This window comes from Gavia stellata, chromosome 28 (genome assembly GCF_030936135.1).
Source record: "Gavia stellata isolate bGavSte3 chromosome 28, bGavSte3.hap2, whole genome shotgun sequence".
Lineage (NCBI taxonomy): Eukaryota > Metazoa > Chordata > Aves > Gaviiformes > Gaviidae > Gavia > Gavia stellata.
In genome coordinates, this window is record NC_082621.1 from 1528486 (window position 1) to 1553948 (window position 25463).

General features: G+C 44.2%; 1 protein-coding gene across 1 annotated transcript in view; it reads left to right on the top strand.

Annotated features, from left to right (window-relative positions):
• Positions 1-19059, top strand: part of IKZF3 (IKAROS family zinc finger 3) — a 35015-nt gene extending 15956 nt beyond the window's left edge. Inside the window, 5 exon segments of the mRNA XM_059830160.1 lie at positions 3793-4053; positions 4735-4902; positions 6536-6652; positions 13020-13136; positions 18356-19059. Of these exon segments, the coding sequence (XP_059686143.1) occupies positions 3793-4053; positions 4735-4902; positions 6536-6652; positions 13020-13136; positions 18356-19059 (1367 nt within the window).
• Positions 19060-25463: the final 6404 nt, after the last annotated feature.

Below are 25463 nucleotides of genomic sequence, written 5' to 3' on the forward strand. Positions count from 1 at the left end.
CCGTTGTCTTTAATAGCTTCTGGGTTTTATTCTTTGTGCTTTTCATAACACTACTGGCAAACTTTGCTTAACAACAGTACAAAACTTACGCTCTTTTCTCTATATTTGATGCCAAGGTCTTGGATTAAATATAGTAATTGGGGGGTTTTCCTTCTGAGACTTCCTCCTAGAGACAATGGCTAAGATAACACTCTAGCTTGTCCTAATTGTTTGCTGCTATTGACTTCTTTTTTTATTCATGCATTTTATAGAACATACACAAGCACTGTTCATGTGGTGACTCAGTCTGAAGTTGCCACCACTGCTTTATTTTGGATTTTTTCCAGAACCCATTGTTTTTACAGTGTTTCAGGTGAAACAAAAATATTACTCTGGAGTATGTCTTTCATCTTGTAATCATCTCCCCAGGAAATGAAACCATGTGCATCAGCCTTAACGCATCACACTGGTACTTTGTTGTGTAAAATCTACAACATTTTTTTCTGCAGTGTATATTACCTTCATGAAGTGCCTTAAGAAAAATAGTTACCTGGGTTGGACACCATGAATGTTTTTTTCCTCTTACAACCTCTTTACTTTCCTAAGCATACAAGAGATGATAGCACTTCTTTTTTCAGCTGGGGGAACTTTGTTAGTGTTGTTAGGGATAATCGTGTTTTTCCTCAGTTAAATTTCCCTTTTCTACTTGAAGTTACAGCTGCCTTCCTCTTGGTTAAGGCGGACCAGTCTGGAAACTCCCTAATCTCATTAAAATATGTTGATATGATTTTTAAGTGACAGATACAAACCTTTTCCGCACAGCTGCCAATCTCCTGATCTCACAGTATTCCCTGTGCGTGCCAGTACACAGAGCAAAAGTCAGGGCTGAAAAAGTAATTTGGTTGCTTCAGATCTCTGCAACCACTTACTTAATTTTAGGCTGACCTGTCCTGAGCCATCTTTTCCTCAGACTCCTTTGAACCAAAGCTTTCTTCTGTATTGCTGTCAGGAGGGCAGAGTAGACTCTAAACAGTAACAGGTGTGTTAGGATGGAAAAATTCCACCCCTTCTAACATGTATTTGGTTAAAAAAACCCTCTTCCCTAGTGGCTTCTGCTGTCTGTTGTTCTCAGTCATCAGAAGGTGACTTTTTCCGTGGAGGTTCTTCAAAGGCCTACGTGCAAACCGAAAAGCACGCGCACTTTGGTGGGATATCAGTGACAGCTGGAGTGGCGGGGATGTTTGTTGGGGGCGAGGCAGCGGTGGAAAAGCCTTGATCAGAACTCAGGTGCAGCCTTCTCTGCTGCTATAAGAAAACCCAAGTATTGCAAGCAGTCAGCATGCAATATGGAAAATGCAGAGGTAATTATTTTCCGCAGTGGAACCATAGGATGGCTTGCCTGGTTTGTGCCAGTCAGCAAGTGCTTGCCATGGGGAACTCAAACCGGCGTTCATGCATGAACCCTGGCATAACTCTGTAGAAGAGTGAAAAGCTGTGAGCCATGAACTTGTGGTGAGAAACAGTAGAAAACAGTAAAGAAGTCTTCTCAGTTGGAGCTTACAACTAGTCCTCCACTGCTAAGCAATTGCATTTGATGCAGACGAAAGGTGAGACGTTAAGTAGAAAGTGGGAATTGAAATTGTTTCTGAAAGTACCAACAAGGTGCAGCTGCGATGTGTACTTCCTTTTACCATGCTGTGCAGGATGTAGCAAATTATTTTGGAACTGCCTCCTTTTGAGAGGGAAAAAAACCAACCAACCAACCAACAAACCTTTTTTTTTTTTTTTTGAAAAGTTGAAAGCTGCTTTAAGCAACTGGCAATAATTTTTCCTTAGAGTGATGGAAATGGATGCATAAACTAATCTTGAAGGAGTCTTGATAGCAGCATCACCCTTGCACCCTCAGACATGAAGTTGGGAGCAGAAGGTAGCTGCAGAGGAAACGCTGTTTCAGTGGAAGTAGGAATCCCCGGGATGTGAAGCAGAGCTAGTACTGAAGAAGGTGCAGAGAAAAATGGCCCATTTGTAGGTGAATCTAGACCTCCCTGTGACCCTCCGAGCAAACACCCAAATGTGCGTGAGCTCCCCAGGTACCAGGGCAGTCAGTCCCAATACCAAACTCTAAAGAACATCTAGGATAGGGGGATAAAAACACACAAGATGGGGGAAAAGCCATCCTTCTGTGGATATCATCATCTAGGGAGAGCACCAAGAGGAATCGCGGAGTCTTCCACGCTACTGTGGATTCTTGCAGAGGATGAAGAAATTGTCACCCACCTGTTTCTCCCACCTAACTTCAGCCCAAAGTAAGCTAGATTGGCTGGGCTTAGTGCAAATGTTTAGGATAGAGGAGTAATTATTATCACTAAAATATAGTTGAAAATTTTGATTTCATGAAAGTATTGGTTGCCAGATCTTTATTTTTCAGTGCTGCTTTTATGTTGCCACCTCATTTTCGTTGTCACCCATTGTTTGTTCTCGGCATTTGATGTGGTTTATTACTCAGAACCAGAGCTAATACATATTCAGCAGTCCATGTTCCGTACTTTGGAGAAAGGACAAGTGATTAAGTGCCATATTTAACTGTCTAACCCTCAGTTTGAAAGAGGAGCAGGTGGCCATGAGAACAATACTTTCAAACAGGAAACTATGTATTTTATCTCTTGGTGCTTTTCTTCACTTGGTAGCTTGAGGCATAACTCAAGTTTCAGCCATAGCCTGGCTCTCATCTGATGGAAAAGTCAGCTTCAAGCAGATAAAAGCTGTCCTGTCAGTAAGGATTTTAATGCAAGTGGTGGTAGTGCTGGAGTTAATAGTGGAAAGGAAATCCAGCAACATAAGTTAGGAATCATCAGCTGTTTATATAGTGTGACCAATTTGCTTATATTTTTACATGGGAGCATTATTGTTAGTAAATTATTAGCTACTTGTTACGTTCTCCCCTTCTCATGAAATTGTGCTCATTTAAGGCAATGTCTTTGGTTTTCTCAGGACGTGGCTACAGGTCCAGGAACCTATTCAGAGGCTATAGATGCCGATCTTCATGAGTCTTTGGGTTCTTTGCCACATACTTGCAATATGACCTCGGACAAATCTTTTAACGTTTCTGGGATACATCTATTTATCAGGAAATCTGTACCCTGCTTCTGCTAGTTTTACTCACATTAGTAACCTTACGATACAGGTATCAAGATTATCGGATGCTCCTCACACATTTGAGATCTTTGGATAAAAATTGCAATTTGCAAGTGAAAATTAGGATTCTTGATTAGGCTTAACTGATGAGTATCTATACCATGGGAGCACTGGAAGTCTTATACTGGATCAGACATATTTCTTAGGCATGTTTCAAGCACCAGAGGTTCCACAGGAAGATAGAAATATCCTTTTTAATTTGTGTCTATCTGCATTTCCAGTTCACAGGAACAGCCTGAGACATTAATTTCTATAGGCCAATTGTGACTTGTGGGAATAAGTATTTTCTTCTGAATCCTGAATAGTACCCTGTAATTGCAGGAGAAGTTTGTACTGTATTATACTTTTATAATCTGTAGAAGAAAATTATCCGTCAAAGGTAATTAACAGGCAGGTCAATATTTTTAAAGGTTATCTTGCTCTGAGTATCATTAAGTGTACACAACCCATGAAGATTCAAGTCTCAACTGCATTTCTTCATCTTTGGGTATTTAAGTAAAACTTTTAGGAAGATTGATAGTGTAATTTTATGTAATTTTTGGTGATTTTTTTTCCTAAGATACTTCATTGTGCCTAAGATGAACATTTTTTCACTTTTGTGCTTTGTTTTACCTGCAGATGATGTGGTTAAAGTGAAAGGTGAATACAGTGAAAGAGAGGAGAGTGCTTTAAATTCAGAGCCTATGGAAAATCCAGAAGAATCTGAAATGCCTTACATCTATCCCAGAGAATATAATGAATACGAAAGCATTAAACTGGAAAGACATTCTGGTTCATATGACAACGTCAGGCCAGCTAGTGGAAAAATGAATTGTGATATCTGTGGATTAGCCTGCATTAGCCTCAATGTCTTGATGGTTCATAAGCGTAGCCACACTGGTAAATATCCCTATATTATTCTTGTAAGAGCTGAATACTGAAAGGATAATAATTTGTAATCTAGATTACTTATTTTTAAAAAGGATACCAAAATCAGGATTTCCTTGTTCTGTCCTTGACGCCACATGTGATCTCTAGCAAGTTACTCACTTTTCTGTGCCTCACTTTACCCACCTTTCTTCTTATCAGGATTAATGTTAGCAAAAACATGTTTGTGAGGCATTTTAAGAATTTTGGATGAAAGGCACTATGTGATTTAAGTATTTCAGCACAAAACACCAGTTAGATTGGTTTTGTGCTGCCATTTCCAGTCTGTATACGTATTTCTCTTTGTGCTACACTTTGGCAACAAACCAATAAGCAACTTGGGTTTCGACCTGCAGTAAGATAAGACCTTTTCTTTTTCTAAAAATTGCTAGGTTGTTGGAATCAGCCTCCTCCAGAACACTTCTTTCCATGGAAAAACTGTACAGTGTTTTCCATAATCGTACACGTTACAAGAAGCTCTGACACCAGAGCTGCATGTAACTCCCACTGAAGTCAACGGAAGGGCTGTGTGTGTTTCTATAGAAAGAAATTGATCCAGTATCTCATTCTTTCCTCTTCCAAAAAGGAAAGGGTATGAGGATAGCATGATACCCACATAACCATTAAATGTCCTTTTTTGTATGTCATTTTAAGGTGAACGGCCATTCCAGTGTAATCAGTGCGGAGCTTCCTTTACTCAGAAGGGTAACCTCCTCCGCCACATTAAACTACATACAGGGGAAAAACCTTTTAAATGTCATCTTTGCAGTTATGCCTGCCAAAGGAGGGATGCGCTAACAGGTCACTTAAGGACACATTCTGGTAAGTGACTTCAAAGACACTTCATGTGTTTTAGATGTGTGTCACTAGGACACTAGGCGTGGAAAATAAAGTCAGTCAGCAAAGTTTGCTCAGCTGCTCTAGTTTTGAAGAGCCGACAGATAGCGGTGACCGCTCACTCTGCCTGCTGTGCTGACAGAACCATCTCGGGACTCGGCTCCGCTCTTAATGCAGAAAGAGGGAAACCCGCTGTCATGGCTGCTTGCACAAAAGAACTCCTTGCTATTTTCAAATGAGTGGAGCTAGCTGTGCCAGCAAGCTCTGAATTGGAGGAGTGGCGCAAAGATATGCTTTGCTGGGTCTTCCTTCCATTCCTATCCTGAGCTGTTGGGATAGCTCTAGGAGCATACTCCAGGACAGCATGACTCTGTTGCCAGTTAACACCTCGCTGTTGTGTAGTGCCTTTCATCTGAATGTCTTAACATGCTCAACAAATGCCAGTGTTTTTTCTCAAGACTGGTAGGGTGTTCCATCCATTTTACAGATGGGAGAAATGGAGGCACAGAGCTGAGGTGACTTGAGTAACAAGCCAGGTACAAATTGATGAATCTTAGTTCCCCCAGTTCTGCAAGAGCCAGGTTGTGCTTACTCTTTGATTTGTGTATATCCTGTGTTATACAGGGGCCTAGAAAGAAAATGTTTATTCTAAATGATAGATGTTATCTCTGCACTGCACTTCACAGGAAAAAAAAAAGTTCAAAGTTAAAAATGAGATTATCTGACATGGATAAATGAGATTCTGATTTAATCAAGACCCAGCACAGTGGTGGTGGCTGTCCCCCACCAGCACAATGCTAAAAACATCATGCTTCAAACACATCATGTGTTTATTGTGACTGAAGTTTTAAAGTGCTGGCTTATTAAACAGTATAAAGAAAATCTCTTCAAGTGGATCACATAAATAAGTGAACAATTGCATTAGCAGTAGGGGGTATGGGCTTTTTGCACAGTATACAATGCAAGGCAAGTTATATTTGCGCTGTATGGGGATGATATTTTGCCTGGGTGTGTTAGAGGATGTCTGTTCACGAAACAGTAATGAGATAATTCAGGAAATGCTTCCAGTGCTTGTGTATGAAGCACTGGGAAAGGCTGTGTGGATATCTTGAGTTACAAACAGGTTTGCCTTAGCTTAAATGAATTAGGAATGTAATTTGCTTTACAATAAATGCCTTTGGAAATGAAATGAAATTCACATATGGTTTTGGTTTGGTTTGACTTCATTGGTTTCATGAAATTGTTGAAAAATTCTGTATGGACAGGACCTAGGGCAGGCAGTTAGGACAGTTGCAGTCTGGTTTAGCAGCGGTACAGTTGATCTTCCCTAGGGAAGTTATGTCAAGAAAAGTTGTCAGCTAGAGCGGGGCTTTAGGAACCTAACGGTAAGTCCTCTCCTTTACTGGCACTGAGCTCAGGGGATGAAGAGGAACTCTGTGTGTCCAGTGGGTTTCACCCTTATTTTGTGATGATTACAGTGCTCATAAACTTAGGAGAAATTTAAAGCATTCTCCATGAGCTGAATATATGCTGTTAGTAACAATATACTTGAATGTCAGGGATACAGTGTAGTAGTAGTCTCTTTTGGTTATTTTATACTTTACTCTTATTTTTCTAGTGGAGAAGCCATACAAATGTGAGTTTTGCGGAAGGAGCTACAAGCAAAGGAGCTCATTAGAGGAGCACAAGGAGCGGTGCCGTACTTTTTTGCAGAACGCTGGCATGTGCGAGGCTGGTGAGTTTATCACATTATGGTGGTTTGGGGGTTTTGGTACATTACAGTGCTTAAAAAAGGGTATCTGGTAAGTTGTTAATTCACAGCCTGAGAACAGTTTTTACTACAGTCATTTTCAGTAACCTAAGGGACCGTAACATCTTACAAAAGGGTCTGGTTTAATGCATCCCTCAGGCAACTAGTTAAAGAATACTTTTACTTTAATCTCTTTTTTATTTCACAGTTACTTTTAATAAAACATCTAAAATACCTTGTACGCAGCATTTCTGTAGGTGACACTCACAGTAAGTTAAATTATTCCACTTTAATGCTATTATGTGGCTTATTTTACTGGACGAATTGATGCCCATGGTTGTTGACAACAGCTGTTCACCTGTCTCTGTCTGTTTGATGCTTCCTTTTCTTTAGAATAAGAACTGTTGGCCAGAATTGGTTAGAATTTGCAGACGTTTTAGTGGCATGGATCTAGGGCATGGAAATGGGATGGTATCCCAAAGATCACTGATAGGTCAGCTTAGGAGTTAGTGAGAGGTAAGGGACGTTTTTAAGTATAGAGCTGTCTTTGAAAAAAGCTGAAGGTAAAATGTATCAAAACACAGTTTTTTCTTATTTTCATTTTGACAGTCTCAGTGCTACAGTTCTGAAAATACTTTGGTGAAAAATAACTGCCGTAATCTTTGAGCCTGCTTCACTTGAATATTTCAAATCCTAAAATGAACTTGTGTGATTTAAGTCCCACAATACGCCAGTAAGTCAGGAAAGAATTACTTTTCCCGTTCAGAGTCAGGGAGTGGTCGTGACCTCCCAAAAGATGATACGACTGATCTGGAGCAGAGCTGAGGCTACAGCTTCAGAATTCAGGTTCCCATTCTTTTGCTATGCAGCCTTAAAAAAAAACAACAAACAATAACTTCAAGGAGTCGAGCTTCCTAGATTTGATTGTGAATTTCAAGTAGAATTTTCTTTTCAAGGAAAAGGTTAAACTGAGTTTTCAGAGAAGAAAACTAAAATGTAAAAATATACTTAGAGAGATGACAATATTTACCAAGGCCCTTTAATAATTAAAAAAAAAAAATGTATTTAGTGGAATGATTATCAAGCAGAGATTCTGCAGGCATCATCACAAGCTGGGCTTGCAAAGCAGTGTGAAGACCCGTTGATAGATGATGATAACTATATGGGTACAAGAGTCCTTACCCTGTGCAGAGTGAGTAGACTGGTGTATCAGGCTTTATGACACACGCACACACAAAAACCGCCATAAAGAAACAATGATTTAACAAAGTTAGAGTTTTATAGTTTTTTGTGGGCTATCTTCTTTTCAGCAAATGACATGGGTTTTAGACCATTAGTAAAAGTAACTGGTTATCAGAACGTCAGCAAGTTTGGGGTTTCATGAGAACCCATACATATTGTAACTGTGGTTTTATGTTACAGTACGTACTCCCATGATGGCAATCACTCCGAGATGTCCACCACGTGAAAATGGAAAACATGATACCTATTATGGATTTCTGCTTTTAAATGATTCTCATGGTTTATATTCATTTCAGAATAGCAACATTTCACTTATCCAGAATCTGTTATGTAGTACTTACTGCAGTAGTACAGTATGCCTTAAATTGGTCACAGAGGAAATGTAAATTTCCAGTACGACATGATGTGGCTGTACCCTATGCCTTTAAGACCTTCGCGCTTTTAAAAATCTTGCAGTGTTTTTAGTGGAGTAGTAAGTTTTATGAAAAACAGGAACTCCAGTCTTGCTGAGGCATTTCCATTCAATTCTCTGGTATCAGCACTATGGTAGTTGACAGAATCAGAGAGAGGGAAGGCTGGAAAGGACCTCGGGAGGAAATTTAGTACATTTGATTTGTTTTTTTCCCCTAAGTGTAGCATTTTGCATTTGCGTTTAGTGAACATCGTTTTTTGATTTCTGACTATTTTCCTACTTATCCGCATCACTTTGAGTTTTGGTACCCTTCTGAAGTCCTTGCAACCTTCTCAGATGGAGCCATCTTTAAGCGCAAGCATGCTCTACATGCCATCATCCAATAATTAAAACATTGAAAAGCATCAGGACCGTAGTGACCATTCTGGTTGCTTTTTAGTACAAGGTTTGCATGTTCCAAATGTAGCAGTGTGGAAATATTTCTGAAAGAAAGGTTTTATGTAACAATATTGTTAAGAGTGTTGCTCAGTCCCTGATAACAATCTCTGGTCACATTGTTCTCATTGCACAATAACCCACCTCTCTGTTCCACTCTCCATTATTTAGTGACCACATAGAGATGCTACAGGAAGCAATGCCTCTAATTTGAGCTCTGCTTTATACTTTAGGGTTTTGTTAATGATGCCCACATGTTCTAAAAATTATACTCACGTTTACGGTGTGACAGAAACCACACTATGGAAACAATTCAGTGCAGGCTAAATGATCGTGTATTCACGCTCTGGGCTGGAAGAAGAGTATCCGCTCTCTGTACGTCTACAGAATGACACGATGGCTAAGTGACAGCACTGTTTTAGAGAGGTGGCTCGTCACCCAGCGATTACAAGAAAACATAAGTAGTGATTCATAATGGATAAATCGCATTTGCACAAAAATTTTCCTCTGGAAGTGTTTTATAAACATAAGATCACAACTGAAACATACACAGGTAGGCAACAGTGCTCAGAAGCACCACAGAGGCATCTCAGGTGGTGATCAGGGAAGGCCGTAATCAGTCGGTAGTGTTGGCTAAGTAGGAGAGAGATGGTCACCCAAGTTCAAAGGTGGTCAGGACATTGGAGCTAAACCCCATCCTACTACTGTGTAAAATACTGTTGTTTGGAGCTTGACTTTCCATGTAATTCCAGAGGCACATGCAAGAGCACTGATCATATCTGAGCAAGAGGGAAGAGGGTGATTTATTTGGTCTGCAGAGTTTCTTTCAGCATCCTTAGAGTTTTTGTTGTTTTCTGGCCATGCAGTTGAACCATCAGAAGTATTTAGCTTGCAGGACATTTCAAGAATCACAGGCTGAAACAGGTTAAGTGCTTTGGAAGTCTAGATTTTCTTTGTAACTATTCGTTTTTTCTCAGTGTAACTTTGAGCAAAGCACTTGACCGTTTCTGTCAGTCCAGCCTGACATTTATTTCCAGATACATGTTCTAGTTGGATAATTAGTTCTTTAAACTGATGTCACGATGTGCAGTGGAATCATCCAGTGGGTAAGGTAATTGAAGAGGGAGACAGGACATGATTATTTTTCTCTGTTTGAGAAGTCTTTTAGAGAATTTTGAGTGATTAAAAAAAATGTTTCCCAAATACTACATATTATTCTTGGATTGTTTAATAAGTGATCCAGAAGAAAGAGGTGGATTAGATAATTTTAAGTTAGCTTTTGGGTAGAAAGAGCAGTGTTGTGGGAGAGAACCAGTGTAACCACCTGTGTCTCAGTGGGAGCAGATACTGTTTCCCTAAGGCTGTATTATGAAGACATTGTCAAAGACCTTTTGTAGCCCATAAATAGAGATTTTTTTTTCTTTATGAAAAAATGGCCATTAGCAAGGAGTAGAAAATCTTAATGTGAAAGAAAAGACCCTCAGCGTTAAAATAAAATGGCAGACAGACATCAAGCTGGAAGATTGATGCTTACACATGTCCCAGCACTTATTATGTAGGTCAATAGTTACTGTCTCTTCAGCAATCTTATCTGAGTAAAGACTATTGTTACCTCTGCAGGAAGCCACTTGTCTGCCCTCTTGACACTAATTTAATAAAGTTCCCTTGGTGGCACATAAATAACATTGACAAGACAAGTAGTCACTGATATGCTACGTGTAGCTTCCAGTGTGCTTCTAGGGCTGGCTAAGAGGACTTACAGAACTCAGAGTGAAGTTTCTGTCAGAAGATAGAGAAAAAGATTCTGAAAATGTGAAATGAAAGCTTTGATAGAACATGAGAGCAACTCATGAAGTTAAAGATTGAGAAAAAGAGGAACTAGAATAACAAAATAAGAAAAATGAAGAAATGGTAGGGACCAGGGAGCTACTTTTATGACATGGATGAATTGTGTTTTCTTTCTTTTTTGCTTTCTTTATGACGTAAATTTTTGAATATGCAGCACTGTTTGTATTACTATCTTGTTCAGGGTAGGTATGGGCTGTTGGGGTTTTTAAAATTTAAATTACTATTATTAATGACTCGTGCAATGATCTTGTCAAGATTACAAGCTTTCTGGGTTGGGGATAGTTCAAACCTTGAACTGCAGTTATCTAAAGATGATATAAAGAGCTCAGAAAGCATATTCCTGGTTTTGGAGCATGAGAGTTAAACAGAAGTTCTGAAATTAAAAATCCCATAATGTTATTCTCAAGAATTAACTAGAGCTTCTGGCCAAAATCCAACCGGATGATTATGTTCTGCCTACCTAACTTTCCCTTATAGTTTCAACTTAATCTGGTGTTTTGTCTCACTTCATGTAAACTGTTACGTAGCATCTTGGTATTTTATGCTGGAAGCAGGTACATTTTAGCAGTTGATGAATATATTTATGTAAGTCTGTAAACATACCAGAGTCATCTGGAATAAAAAGCAGACTAGAAAAGCAGTCTGTTATTACCTTTAAGGCATTGTGTATGCATGCCCTCTGTGGGGCTGGTTATCATGTATATCACGGGGTTGCAGCCTGGTGAAACAGGACTAAGGTAGTGCTGAGTTGAGCCCCATTATCCCATCCATCCTGAGTCATATTCGTAGTTAGTATTTGTGGCATCGAGTACTTATGAAGCACTTTACATCTTCAAAATGCTGAACAAACATTAACAAATAGTTCTGGCTGAGGTTTGGTGAGTCATGGTTTGTGCTGAGTGAAACTCATATGATATCGATAACAGCAATAATAAACAAGTAAGGAGTGACTGACTTTGAAATTTATAGGGAAATGGTGCACACTAAGCTACAGAAGGATGATACGGCATTTTTGTCACTTGCTTTACTTAGCAAACTGCAATTTAAGTCCAATACTTAATAAAACTGCATTTAGCAGGACTGAAGTGATACCGAAGTGCATGCTTGTTTTCCTCCGGCATTACTTCTCTCTTTCATAGCTTATGCTTCATGTATTTAGGTATGCTAGTGCAACAGTACAATAACACAGCAGCCAGGATTCTTTCACGGTGAGATCTGACTTTTTGTATTACCATGGGAAAGTAAATCACCCTTCCTTGTCTTCATTTTCCTCTACTTAGATACCAACTCTCAAAGGCATGGGCAATCTCTTAAAACGTGTCTAGTTTTCACCACAGTGGTCCCCGATGCTGAAACTCTTAGTGCCACTTTTTAATATAAAAGTACCACTACCGATACTTGTTCTTCAGGCGAGAGCAAGCTTTTTGGGGGGAAGCCGCAGCAGTTATGTTCAGTATTAGTCTGGCGGTAGTGATATGAGGTGGCAGTCCTTCAGCTTGGCTGATCCAGCTCAAAAGCCTGTGCAGCCTCTGTGAGGTGAGAGCAAGCAGTAATTTCCGTGAAATGATGGGCACTGGTTAGCACGGCTAAAGCAGAACTCTGGAAAACGGTAAGATCCTTAAAACAGCCAGTGGCCCAGTCTCAAGGGAGTGATTGTAGGGTACATGTACTTTTCTTAAAATTAGAAATTCTGGAGGTTGTAATGAGCTTTGAAACACCTAATGCTTACAAGTGTGCCAAAGAGAAAACATTCTTAATGAGTTTTAGCTGTAGCATTTAGGAAAAAAAATAAAGTGATAATGACACCTGGGAAAAAATGAGTGAGAAGTGAATATTGAATGGTTATATTGTTTTTATTTTAGTGGAACATTGATATATTTCATACAAGTTTCTTAGTGATTAGTTAAGAAGACATCTACATATGACTGATACCTAAAAAGTGTAGCAGGAGGACTGAATGTCTTGCAGTGAAGTTTTGAAGCGCTGTGTCTGTCTGCAGGTGCCACACAGTCTTACTCAGAATAAAAAAGAAAGGTTAACACAGGTTATATCTCCATCTACGTTTTGTAACCAACCCTTCCAGCCAGTTTATTTTACACTTCCTCTTGCTAATGAAGATACTGGGTTTGTATGGTTTACGCTCTCCTTGCATGAGCTCAGGACTGCAAGATCAGTGGCTGCTTCTGTGCTTGGTTCCACTGACCGCAACTGGTGCCCAAGACACAAAGAGCAAGGACGGCAGAAAAAGCAAAACAAGTTTACATCAGATCTCCAAACTGTTTCCTCCCAGTTACTGTGGCAAACTCCGGAGATTAAACCATTCATCTCTTCCTTTTTTTTCTTTTTTTTTTTTTTACCTTTTCACCTACGTGTTTTTGTTTGTTTTTTTTTTTCTTTTCACATTTTCCAAACTAGCGAGCGTGGAGGCAAGGCACATCAAGGCAGAGATGGGGAGTGAAAGAGCCCTTGTGCTGGACAGGCTAGCAAGCAACGTGGCAAAGCGAAAAAGCTCAATGCCTCAGAAATTTATTGGTAAGAACAAAAAACCTTTTCATGTGCAACAGTTAAATATGTGCAAGTTGGTAACCTAGAGTACAATGCCTCTGCTTATTTTAAATAGCCTTCTCAAGTTTATAATCTAATCTAATACAAGAGGATATAAATAAAGTAACTTTGATTATTCTGATGTGTTTTTAGTGATCTGTTGTAGGTTTTTGATTAAAATAAAAATAATATATTCTACTAGATACTTAAACTGGATTGAAGCTACTATTGTGCTTTGTGTCTATTTGTGTAGGCAATTTATAAATATATTTTATGAGCTTCCATGTGTTGTTTTCTGTACCTGCGCATTTGAAATGTTCCCTGCTAGGTTCTTTACAGGAAAAGAACAGGAAAGCTTAATGTTGTTAAGAGTCGGGTGCTCTTTCTAGTCAGCAGGAGCTGAAGATACTTGCAGGATGCATGTGCGGAATAAGGCCTAAAGACAGAAAAGTACTGGATTTCTGTTAGTCATCCTGCTGAATTTGAATATGATTAAAAAATATCAAATCCCTTTCTTGTGGTAATTTAAGCAACAAGATGTTTCCATAGCATTTTCTTTGCATTTAATTTTATATGATCAGAGTTTTGCATGCTGGTGATCTTAAATACTAGTTTGGCAGGTTCTGTGTTTCAGTGAACGCCTGATCCTCTTGGCTAGTCTTATTTCATTAACTTGCCTTTTAAGAAAATAAAATGCAACTCTTGTGTCCTGAGTAAAGACCCGACTTAGTCAGCAGTTATATAACAGTAGTACTAGCAATGCCTTATTTGTTGTATTCTGTGTGGTTATATAAGGTACTGAGTGCTTATTTTTCTGAAAATAAACTTTACCCTCAGAATAGAGGCCTGTGTGGTGGCTGGTGTTCCCACACACGACTGGGGAGGGGAGAGGTGTGGGGCTGCGTGTGCAGGCAGGGACCGGCTGCTCTCAGACAGACCCACCTGGCAGAGGGAGGTTCTGAGGACCTGTCCCGAGCGGCTCGGACTAAGGTCCAAGCCTAGGTAAAGGTATGCTGCTAAACCATATATACATAAAAGCAACTGGATTTTTTAAGGTAATGTAGCTCTTACTGGATGTGGTGGGTAGCACTGGACTTTTGTCTATGAAAACTGGTAACTTCTGTTTAGACAGTTTAGTATGGCTTTAAAAAGGTCACGTTTTTATACAGGAGTGAAGTAACGCCAGCACACGCCATCTGAGTGCCCTTGGGTACTTAATACTGAAACTGTTGACTGTGTGACTTGGACCGTACATGTCATGCTGTGATTCAAAAAGTAATACTAATGCAAATGTTTTTAAAAATCTTTAGCTTCTTTTTTCTTTTAGCACTGAGATCAGCTTCACCCTGTCTTGTTTTATAATCGCTGCCAATTCAATCTTTATATATTTTATTAAACACATCTGCAGCAGGACGCAAACACTCAGCATACACTTAAAGTTAAGTACTAGTGTTTTTCTGGTTTGTTTTACCAGCTTACTTGTTACCGTATGGAACAGACCCTTTTTTGATTTGTGATTGTGCTCAGTAACGCAGTGGTCTGCAGATGGCATGAACTGATGCTGCGTCATGCAAGGGTTTTTGTGGAGTAGTCGGAGGACCCAGGGCAGTTCACCTAAAGGAACAAAATAACCAATTTCTGAAACTTACTGGTTTTCTAGAACCTATGTGATTGCCGTGTTCTTGTTAAGTAATGTGTGAAAAAATTACTCACTTCGGTCCCTTTTATCCCTGAGAAATACGTTTGCAAGAGCATTCTGTCCGACCTTGATTTGACTTTTGTGACTTTCTGAACTTTATGTGTAGGAGTGCAAATCTGCCAGGACAGCTTTGTGATTTCCTGGGAAATGGCGTTCTCTGAACGGGTGCTGATTTTTCATTTTGTCAGGAAGAAGGGATAGAGATGTATACTAACAAGGCATCTTTGTTTGGCTCATTTCTGTGAATGAAGTCTATTGATCAGAAAAAAACCCACCTTTATTATTATTTGAGGGCTCTACAGAGATTCATACAAGCACCAGGAGCCTTGCCCTCTTTATTTTTTCAGATCTTCATCTTCAGTAGCTACCTCGTCTGCACAAGTACAAGTCTCAAATAAGGACGCGGATCAGCAGACCGTATACTTGACTCTTAACCTCTGCACTAGGCCCCTCTTCAAAGGCTTCTCCTGCAAAGATTTTGTCCTCAGCTTTTCCTTTAGTTATAAGGGAACAAGGATTTGAATGGGAGTTTATGATTTTGTGTTTCCTATTTTGCTGTGGATTTCTATTTTGCATGTATAGGGACCAAATCTACAAACACTGGCTTTTTGTACTTCCTGGTTTGATTAATGAAGAGATATTAAAAATATATATATATATTTAAAAAATAGCCCAGCAGAATCGATAGATACCTGCACTGGTGGTAATTCACTGCTGTATAAAACACTCAGGGGTCTGTATCGTCAGCTGATGCCAGTTGAAGTAACCAGTGCAGTCAATGCGTTTCTGCCACTTTACGCCAGCCGAACATCTTGGCCCACAGACTTCTATTTCTTCCTTTTAAAAACAAGTTCTCTCTGAGACCAGGAGTAAAAATGTATTTCTCATAGTGGTAGAAGTGCTAGTGCAGTTCTGACACAGTAACAAACACCATTATCCCCCAGCGTGCGAAGTCTAATGAGAAATTGCCTGCTTTGGTTAACGCAGCGGCAGGAAGCAGGTTCACTCCCTGTTTCCAGTGTCCGCACCTCGTCAGGCTGCAAAGATCTACGTACATTTTAGAGTAAGTGAAGCACCGCTGAGCAGCACATGAGAATGTGTCATATGCTATGGCTCATGTGTGAATGTTGGAGAGGAAAGCTTTTGCATTGCACTGAGACAAAAAAAAAAGAGGAAAGATCTTCTGCTAACCAGTGGCTGCTTTGTAAATGAACAGTGGAGAACCTGTAAATTTAATTTTTAATGCAGTGTTTTCCAATAACTTTGTGGCACTTCTCCTGGTGCAGATGGCAGCTTAACTCAGAATAATCTGTTACCTTGTCCTGCTGGCTGCAAAGATAAAGCATGAACTGCTTTAGGCACAGTCCATCTTCTTCGTCCCTCGGTCCCCATATACTCCTTTCTCTTTTTCTAAATCATTGATACCAACTTTCTCCTGACTGATTACTGTTGTTTTTGAGTGAAGCACTGATCCGGCTTTTTGTCTCTTTTTGGGGAGATTTTTGCTGTATTTGACTAAGGAGAAAAAAAATAATTTCACGAGTGGCTCCCCATCCACTTGATTGCGATATGGTGCCATAGCTGACATTCTGGATGTGCGATTCGCATTTTCTGTGGCACTTCCATGCAGATTCAGCCTACCTAAATATAGGCATCTTATTGAGGTATTGAAATCAGACGCGTGCTTGCCTTGGGGTGTCTGCTGAGACAGTGTAGAGAGAGAGAGAGAAGCCATTCTTTACGTGATGCCTTTTCCTCACAGAGTATCTCAGAAATGTCGCAGTCTGGTTTACAGCCTAATTTCTTGCCCTCCTGTGTAAGGAGTCCACTTCTGATGTGCCATGGCCTTTTAAAAATGTACGGCGACATGACATGTTAACGTACATCAGACGAGCATTTGGGTATTTGCATTTCATTTGATATAACTGGTAATTTAAGGGAGACAGAATGGGCTATTGTGGGGACTTCAAAAAGCCACCAGGATAGTGGAATAACAGAATACTGTGAGAGCCTCCGTGATCATACGTTGCGTATTTTGTGTTTTACCTTATGACAGTGAATCCTAACCCAAAATTTATAGGGAGTCCTGTCTGGTTTTGCTTTTATTGCTCTCTTTTTTTTTTTTTTTTTTAATTGCAATTTGTTCACATCTTTCACTTGGTTTTATGAGTCATACAAATGTGCTATATCGTTCTGTTTCCTTCTGTGTAAAGTTGGATAGCAAGTTTTGTTGAGGGCTGGAAGCAGTTACACTCTTGTGGTTCACTAACCTTTTTGAGTGTTTTATAAGAGAAACGTGAGCTCCTGGTTTTCTGCCTCTGCAGTGAAACCTAATGAGTTTCATATACATTGAGTCATGGTGTTGACAGGTGACTGATAAACATCTGCACTATTCGAGTTACTGTAACTAAAAGATTAGTGGATCTGATGTTTGCAAGCCACTTACACATGAAACATTTGGTCTGGTCCATTTTTTTTAAAGCTATGAATGTTTTTATGTTTTATGTAACCACAGAATTCGGTTACTTATTTCTAGACATTCACCAAAAAAGTGACTGTAGTCCTTTTGGGGTGCAGTTTTATTTTGCCCTTGCACCTGGCATAGAGAAAACTAGTTGCAGTGTGTTGCCCAGCCCGCCCTCCCTTCCCTTAGTCCTTGGTAGAAGAGGTGTGAGCAGAATTTCAGGTACGCTCTCTTAGCTCTCCTCCCGTTCTGTCTAATCTAGAGCTTTCAAAGCCCTAGCACACCCAGGGAGTGTGGGTTTCACTCCCCTTTCACCAGCCCCATAGCAAGTGACCATCAATGTGGTGTTCTAGACATATATACATAGCTGCCGGTGTTAGATTATCAGAAAACCTGTGCAGAGTTCAAAGAAACCAGGCGTGATGCAGAGGAAGCTGTAGTTGCCAGAGGACAGTGGGGAAAATTGACTTCAGTGTCCCAGGACATATAAAAGAAGACTCTATCAGATGGGTGAAAGTAATGAAAAGTGTGTCAAATCTCGGCCGGCACTTGTCTTCGCTTTTTCTGTTAGAAGGGGTACGCTTCCTGGGGAACAAGTCATGAGCAGAAGGTTGCAGTCTTGGTACTGAAAATGGAGTATTTTGGTTCATTATCCATTAGCTCTTTTACAAGTATTTTCTGTAATGATTATTTACCTTTTTCTAGAAAAAAGGTGAGAGGTTAATCTATGGAAGCTTTGATAATATTCTTCCCCTTAAATCCCAGAATAATTTAAAAAATGTAATGATGATTTGTCCAGTAAGTATCTTCACCACTTCCTCTATTAAATTTTTGCTTCCAAGGCTGGACTTCAAAAAATACATTAAAAAAAACCAAAAACCCCCCTCACGCAGAAGCTACTTGTGTATATGAATGGCCTCTTTCCGCAGAGAACATTTCGTGCCTCTTTACTTTCCAGAGACTAGTGCCATTTAGAAAAGGCATCACGGAGTTTAAATACTTCTTTACCCACCCAGGTAATTTAATACCTCTCTTCTCTTGCAGGCGAGAAACGACATAGTTTTGATGTTAATTATAATACAAGTTTCATGTACGAAAAGGAAAGCGACATAATGCAGGGACGCATGATGGACCAGGCCATAAACAATGCCATCACCTACCTTGGGGCTGAAGCCTTGCGCCCTCTTGTGCAGACGCCACCGGCTCCCACCTCCGAAATGGTCCCCGTCATAAGCAGTCTGTACCCCATACCTCTGACCCGCACCGACATGCCGAACGGCAGCTCGCAGGATGCAGAGAAGAGCCATGCCCACCTAAGGGACAAAAGCCTGTCTTCCGACAGAGGCCTTTCCCCCAACAACAGCGGCCAAGACTCCACAGACACTGACAGCAACCACGAGGAGCGGCAGAATCCCACCCTCCATCAAAGCCAGATGATCCCCGCTCCGGCCCGCAACGGCCTCCAGTCCTTGAAGGATTTCCCAAGGCCGTATGACATAATCAAGCCACCTGCCATATGCCCTCGCGATGCCTTTAAGGTCATCAACAAGGAAGGGGAAGCCATCGGGGTCTACCGGTGCGACCATTGCCGCGTCCTCTTTTTGGATTATGTGATGTTCACCATCCACATGGGCTGCCACGGCTTCCGCGATCCCTTCGAGTGCAACGTCTGCGGGTACAGAAGCCATGACCGATACGAATTTTCCTCACACATAGCACGAGGAGAGCACAGAGTAGTACTCAAATAAAAGGACGGGTTTTCCAAGCTCAAAGGCTTTGTTTTAGATCGGAGCAGAGGCTTGTTTGTTTGGTTTTAATTAGTATAGAGAAATTTCTTGAGTATTTTCCTAGGCCAGTTTTTAAACGAGCGTCACAGGCAGGTGACACCTTTTTAAATTTTTTTTTTACAAATAATTCAGTGTTCTGTAGCATCTGTGCCTAGCTGCTGTGGTGAGTGGTACTGTATACAATACCAGGAGCAGAGACCGATTTTTATATGAACTTTATTTTTGTGGAAATTAAGAGCCATTTCAGATGTTTTTATTTTTTAACGTGCATTTGTTTTTATAATGTGTGCTTTAACTCAGCGCAAAAGGTTTTTATGCCCCGCTGCCAGTTTCCCCGCTTGGTCAGATGTATAGTCAGAGGTATATAGGAGGAGCTTTTTTTAGCTGTTACAATTCCGACGGTCTTCAAATGGCTAATCACCGAAACGAGGAAAATGCGCGTCTGGGAGGGATTATTAATTCCTTTTTAAAGGTTTTCCCCTAAGTCTTAAAGAGCATGGGGCCCCACCACACTTTCATTTTTCTTACCCCTCTGTTCACTTTCTTTAAAGTCACTCCCACATGATCTTACTCAGTAATAACAAAATAAGAAATGAGACCTCTTTTGGGGTTGGGGTTTTTTAACAGTATGCATTTTTGGGATACCCAGTGAGATCATTGGTAGGCTCATCCCTGCAGCCTGGGGGAAATCCTGATTTCCATTGATGGAAAGTCCTCCTTTCTGATGGGTGCCAAGAACAAGGACGAAACCACGCTGTGTGTTGTGCCCCCGCCTCGCTCCTGCTCAGCTCCAGCAGCAGAACTCCCAGCCGTGCCGCTGGGTCCGCGGCCAGCCCCAGCACGCGACGTCCCTGCGGAGGGCGTGGGGCTCGGAGCGGGAGTCACCCTGTCCTGGCAGCAGACACCGTGAGAATCTGCATACGTGAATGTGTGGGAGCTGACAGCTCAGTCGCTCTGTCTGGTTTTACGTGGGGATATCCCTCGGAGTGAAATGTGCTGTTTTGCAAAATGAGTATTTACCATTACTTTGAAGCTGGTTTTTAAAATAGTTCTTTTAATCTAATCATTGCTCTGCAGCTGTATTATTAGTCACTGAAGATATGAATTTGATAACAGTTTTGCTGAGTGAATGTTTATTCTTTGCAAAGTATTTTTGTATAATGTAGAGTTAGGTGTGTTCTGATGGGCTTTTTGCATCCATTGTATGGTTTGATATCCACATTGCTTTTGTGCTTTTCAACGTTGCCGTGCCAATATCCATGGTGATCCATCCGTTTCCGTGAGGGAAGGCTGGTGCACAGAGACCTAGGTGGAGTGCCGAGGGTCAAGAAATACAGAATTTATTCCTCCCTTTGGCCCGGGCTCGCTCTTTTGGCCTAAATACTTTCTCCCTCCCTGAATTTTAAGGTACAAAAAATAAAATTATATTCATTTTCCCCAATAAGTGTACACCTGAAGAAGGATAAATCAGTCTGCAGAGTGCTTGAGTATCTAAAGTGCTGTAGAAGTGCTAGATCCTAGATCCTGCTTGTCATTGGGGGTAAGGAGAACTCTTTTGCTACCTTGTGTGACGTTATGTGCGTAGTTATAAAAGAGGTTTAGGATCATTTCCGATAACCACTTTCCCATCGCGAGGCACGTACAGTGAGCGGGTGGATTCCCCGACGAATATCCCCTGTCATGGTGGGACAAACGATGCTGCTGTGAGCGAGGCTGCAGTTCCACCGAGGGCTTAACCCAATCGTCTGCAGACGGCCTTCTGGGCCGCAGCCTGGACTTGGAAAGGCTTCAGCCCATTCCCCACTTCAGTTAATGTAAATCGTTCAATAACTCCATCTCTCCCACTGCGTTTTCGTGGGGGAAGCGACCGAGTTACACGCGCATCGTGGCTGATGAAAACGCTCCTCACGGTTCAACAGAAATGAATAAGATTGTGCATAGTAAAACGTAACTTGTCGTTTGCACAGGAAGCTCCTCAGATTGCCGAACGTGTGACACGCAGCACCGCCAGTTTCTTTTTCATGCCGCTACCCAATCCTTGAAAACACCCTTCAGATTACTCTCCCACTCTTCGCTTACCGCCAGGCAGGGCTGCAGCCACCTACCCTTCCTTCCCAGATAAGGTGAGCAATCAACCACTGCGCCTCTGAGCAGCTCGGCCTGAGCGACGCTGCCAGGTTTTCGAAAGGAAGGAGGGAGGTTTTCGCAGTGCCTGGCCTAGACGGCACCGTTTTCCCACCGCTGCTCGGGCAGAGTCGTGATTTCAAGATAGGCTGAACCCAAAGAAGTTCCCTGCCCTGTCTGGAGTTGACGTGCGGTAACCTCGTTACAGCTCTGCTGTTGAACAATCGCATGTTGTGGAATTTCAACCCAGTCATTTATTAAAAAATACGTATATTTTTATGAGTACCGTTTATCTGCTGTGTGGTGCTCGCCAAGCGCGTGCCTGCGACTCCCTGAACCGGGGCCAGAGCCTGTCCTCGCTGCGTCCTGGGAGCGGGGCTGCAGAGCTGGACGCGCCAGCCCCGTGCGGTGCCGGGATGAGCCCCCTCCCTGTGCCTCCCCTTGCGCCAGGGCACCCCACTGGTGCAGCAGACCCCCGCCCCACGGTGCCACCCCGAGCACCCTCCCTCAGGGGCCAAGCCCCGGCTGCGCTGGCGTGGGAGGCAGGCAGCCCTGTGGGCCGTGCCCGTACGTTGAAGGGCTGCGCTCACTCTCGGGCAACTCTCCGAGCTCAGAGGAGCTTTGCAAATCGCCTCAGCTGGGAAAACGGAGGGGGAAAAAACGCTGGTATTTGCTGTGAGCCTGATCTGTTCTCCTGGTTTGGTTATTCTGGTACAAAACAGATTTCTGTTTGGACCGTTCTCTGTGAACACGCTCCAGCCAGCTGTTCCATGTGTCTTGTTTCTTGATTACTGGTGAATTATACCTAAACAGTGGGCAGCACAGTTTCTTAATGCTTTTAGTATTAAGAAACGAGCCTCTTGTGCTTGAAAGTTTATTGAATTTTTTTAAAATTTCAGTAAACTCTGGTGTACGTGAAGGGACCCCGGGTGCTGCGCTGCTTCGCTGCTCTCCCATGCCAAAGCTCGTTCCTTACAGCCATGAAGGCAGAGGCGATCGCAATGCTCAGAGCTGGGAAGCGCATGGCAAGCGCTGGCTGATGAGCAGGAGTGAGCCCAGGAGCGCCGGCCCTCAGTGGCGGGGCTGGAGCTGCTCGCGTCTATCGCCTCTGGGATCTCTAAATCACAAAGATATCATGAAGCCTGTGACCAGCCTGTAGCCGTGGTGCTTCCAGTTGGGGCTGCCGAGCTGATGGCGATGGCTGTGGTTAGCAGAACACCGACTAGTTACTCAGTGGAGTGCCGATACGCTCTGAGATGTAAAGATAATGTAGTCTGCTCCTCTAACTGCTGAAAAGTGGTATCGGTTTTCAGTTTTGGTTAATAGGTGAACAATATGGTCCAAGGAAACGTGCCCTTCTCTGACCTGGGGCTGCCGCCAGCTTTCTTTGTCTCCCCAGCAAGCTCAGGCCAAGCATTTGAGGGAGGGGAACGGCCCAAATTTGGCCCGGTAGAGCAGAAGCGATTCCCGCGGGATCCTCGAGACCCCTGCCTGAGCGTGCAGGCAGGCAGCCACTCCCAGCCTCGGGACTCACTCCCTGATGTGTCACGAAGCGCCGTCCTCACCCTGGTGTTACCGAGCGCAGTCATAGCGAAACCGGGCTCTGGTAGAAGTGCGGAGGAGCCCTGACGCGCGTGTCGGCGGTGGCCTTGGCCGGGAGCTGAGCTGCGGCGCTGGCAAATGCTTGCGGCCAGGTTTGCGCTTGGGATGCCAGGCGTCTGCAGGTGATGCCGGGGTGTGTGTGAGTGACGCTGCCCTCTCGCAGGCACGCAGGGCGTCCTCCCCCCTTGCAGGCAGCACGGGGGAGAGGAGTGTTTGGGAAGGGGACGGTGAAAGGGGCACGCGCCCCTCAAATTTCTCTCCATGCAGCCACGCTCTTGCCGCTCTTCCCGGCAACGCCTGTGGCGATCACCGGTGTCCCCCGTAATCTGCTCCCCCTGCAGAAGCGCGGGGTGACAGCAACGCTCAGCCCCATGTGCCTGGACCCACTCCCGTGGCTGTTCCAGCAGGTGTGGGGTGGGCTCAGGGTTTCCGTGGGGTGACGGAGGCTGCGCCCACCGTGCCGGAGCACATCAGTCAGATGGAAACATCCCAGCAGGCGGGGAGGGTGGAGGCTCACGCCAACCCTCCCACAGCCCTTTTTTAGCAGCTGTTTTAGCAGGTTGATGTTCACACTTGTTTCATGCTCTCCTGACACCTTCTACCACAAGAAGCTGGACACACTTGAAACACAGAAAAGGAAAAAAAAAAAAAAGAAGAAAGTCAGAGGATCCTTTTTTTCTTTTACCTTCACTTCCTCCCTAGCCTGGGTGAAACACAAGCACCAAGAGTTCTTTTCCCCTCGCTGTGACGTGCCAGGTAGCTCTGAAGGACTGGGTGAAACACTGCTCACGGCCCCGGGCCAGCGGAGGGGGCTCGGGGCTGGGGGGCAGCGAATCCCACAGCGTATCCCCAGACTGGCTTTTCCCTGACTAAGAGCTGTTTTGATGCTAAAAACCCGCTCAGCCCTCTTCTACCTGGAACCGAAACACCTTTAAAGCACCAGGCTTATAAAAACGTTCAGTTGGTGTTATGACAGAGAGATCCTTATCTGCTGATATGCTGTAATTATGATAGAGCAGAGAGGAACTCGTTTCCCCCGTCGTGTTGAAACACGCTTTGTAACGCACGAAAAATCCTATAAAACTCCGGCGGGTGCTGAACTGCATCCTCTGAGCATCCCAGCCGGCTCCTGCTCCGGCACCCGAAGACCAGCAGTGCCGGGAGGGGAGAACGGATGAGGGAGAACTGAGTCACCGCCGCCACCTCCTCCTTGTCCCAATTCTCCAGCCTTTCACTGAGTCACGCTCCTCCGCGCCATCCCGCCGAGGACCCAACGGTGTTTCGCAGCCCTCCGCGTGGGCTGGGTGGGCTGGGCGCGCGCCGGCGGCTCTGCCGGGTTCCCGCTGCCCCCGGGAGGGTGCAGGGTTCCCACTGCTCCCAACAGCCGGGGGGCAAGGCATGAGCTGGGTGTGGGGCCACCTCTGTGCTTCCTTGGGGGGCTGAGCAACAGCAGGATAGGGGCTACTGGGTGCCCCCTGCGCAGAGCCGCGTGCCCAACCGCTGGCAGCCCCGCGGCTCCCGCCCGCACGCCCTGTGGGACAGGCGGGTGCAGGCAGCAAAGCAGGGACAGGGCCGCGGCTGTCACCGGGGCACCACGACGGGGGCACCTGGTTCACGTCACGCCTGATGCTCCCCTCGCTTCGCCGGGAGGGAAGTGAAGCCCCGGGGGAGCCGCGTGCTCCTGTGCCACCGAGCCATTCCCTCCGGCGGGGTTATATCTGGCGCCACATTTGCATCGCAGCAAGCCGGCGCACCTGGGTGGCAAGCGAAATCCTCGGGGGAGCGAGAGAGCGGGGAGCGGCTGACAATTGTCACACGCAGGCTTGCCGGGGAAAGGAAAGTCCCGGCAGACAATTGTTTTTAGAAGAACCTGCTTCCGACCCGAGCGGCTTCAGCCCCTCGGGCAGAGCCTCCACCCCGGCACCTGGCGGGGCTGCAGCAAAGGGTGGGATGGGGATGATGCTCCTGGGATCCGCAGTGGTGCTCCGTGACCAGGGAGGATGCTCCCAGGCTGGAGATATGATCCTCAGCCGGTAGCACGGCCCAGGTTCCCCCCCACCGATGGAGGAGCCCCCCACCCAGCCCAGGCCACAGCAGCTCCCTGTCTCCCCCTCGCTTTGCGTGGGACCCCCTTCCCACCGCGGGCGTTGGTGAGACGGGCTGTGAGCGGGGCTGTGGCCATCGCAGCGCTGCTGCCCCCGGACACCCACTGCCCACTGCTCTGCTGAGTGTTGGGCATGATCCTGCTCCCCCCCTGCTTCCCCCGGCAGCAGCCCCATTGCTTCTTCCCTGGGGACTGGGGGACATCGTGGGGCTGGGGGTGTCTGGGGGGTCCTGTCCTCCCTCGGCCCCATTTCCCACTGCTGTGGCTCTGTGCTGGGGGGCTGAGCCACAGCCAGGGCCCCCCCCATTGCTCCCCGGGGCTGGGTGCAGCCCCGCCGTCCCTGCCCCCCGGAGCGGAGAAAGTTAGTCAAATCTGCAGAAACCGCAGCAGGGAGGGGAGGCTGCATCTCCGACGCCGCTTTGATGTCACCCCTGCCTGTCCCGCAGGTGCTGCGCCGTTGCCACGGTCCCCACCGCCGCTTTGCCATTAACTCGTGCGAGAAGGGGGGATAATGCAAAAATATTTCCTCTCCCCC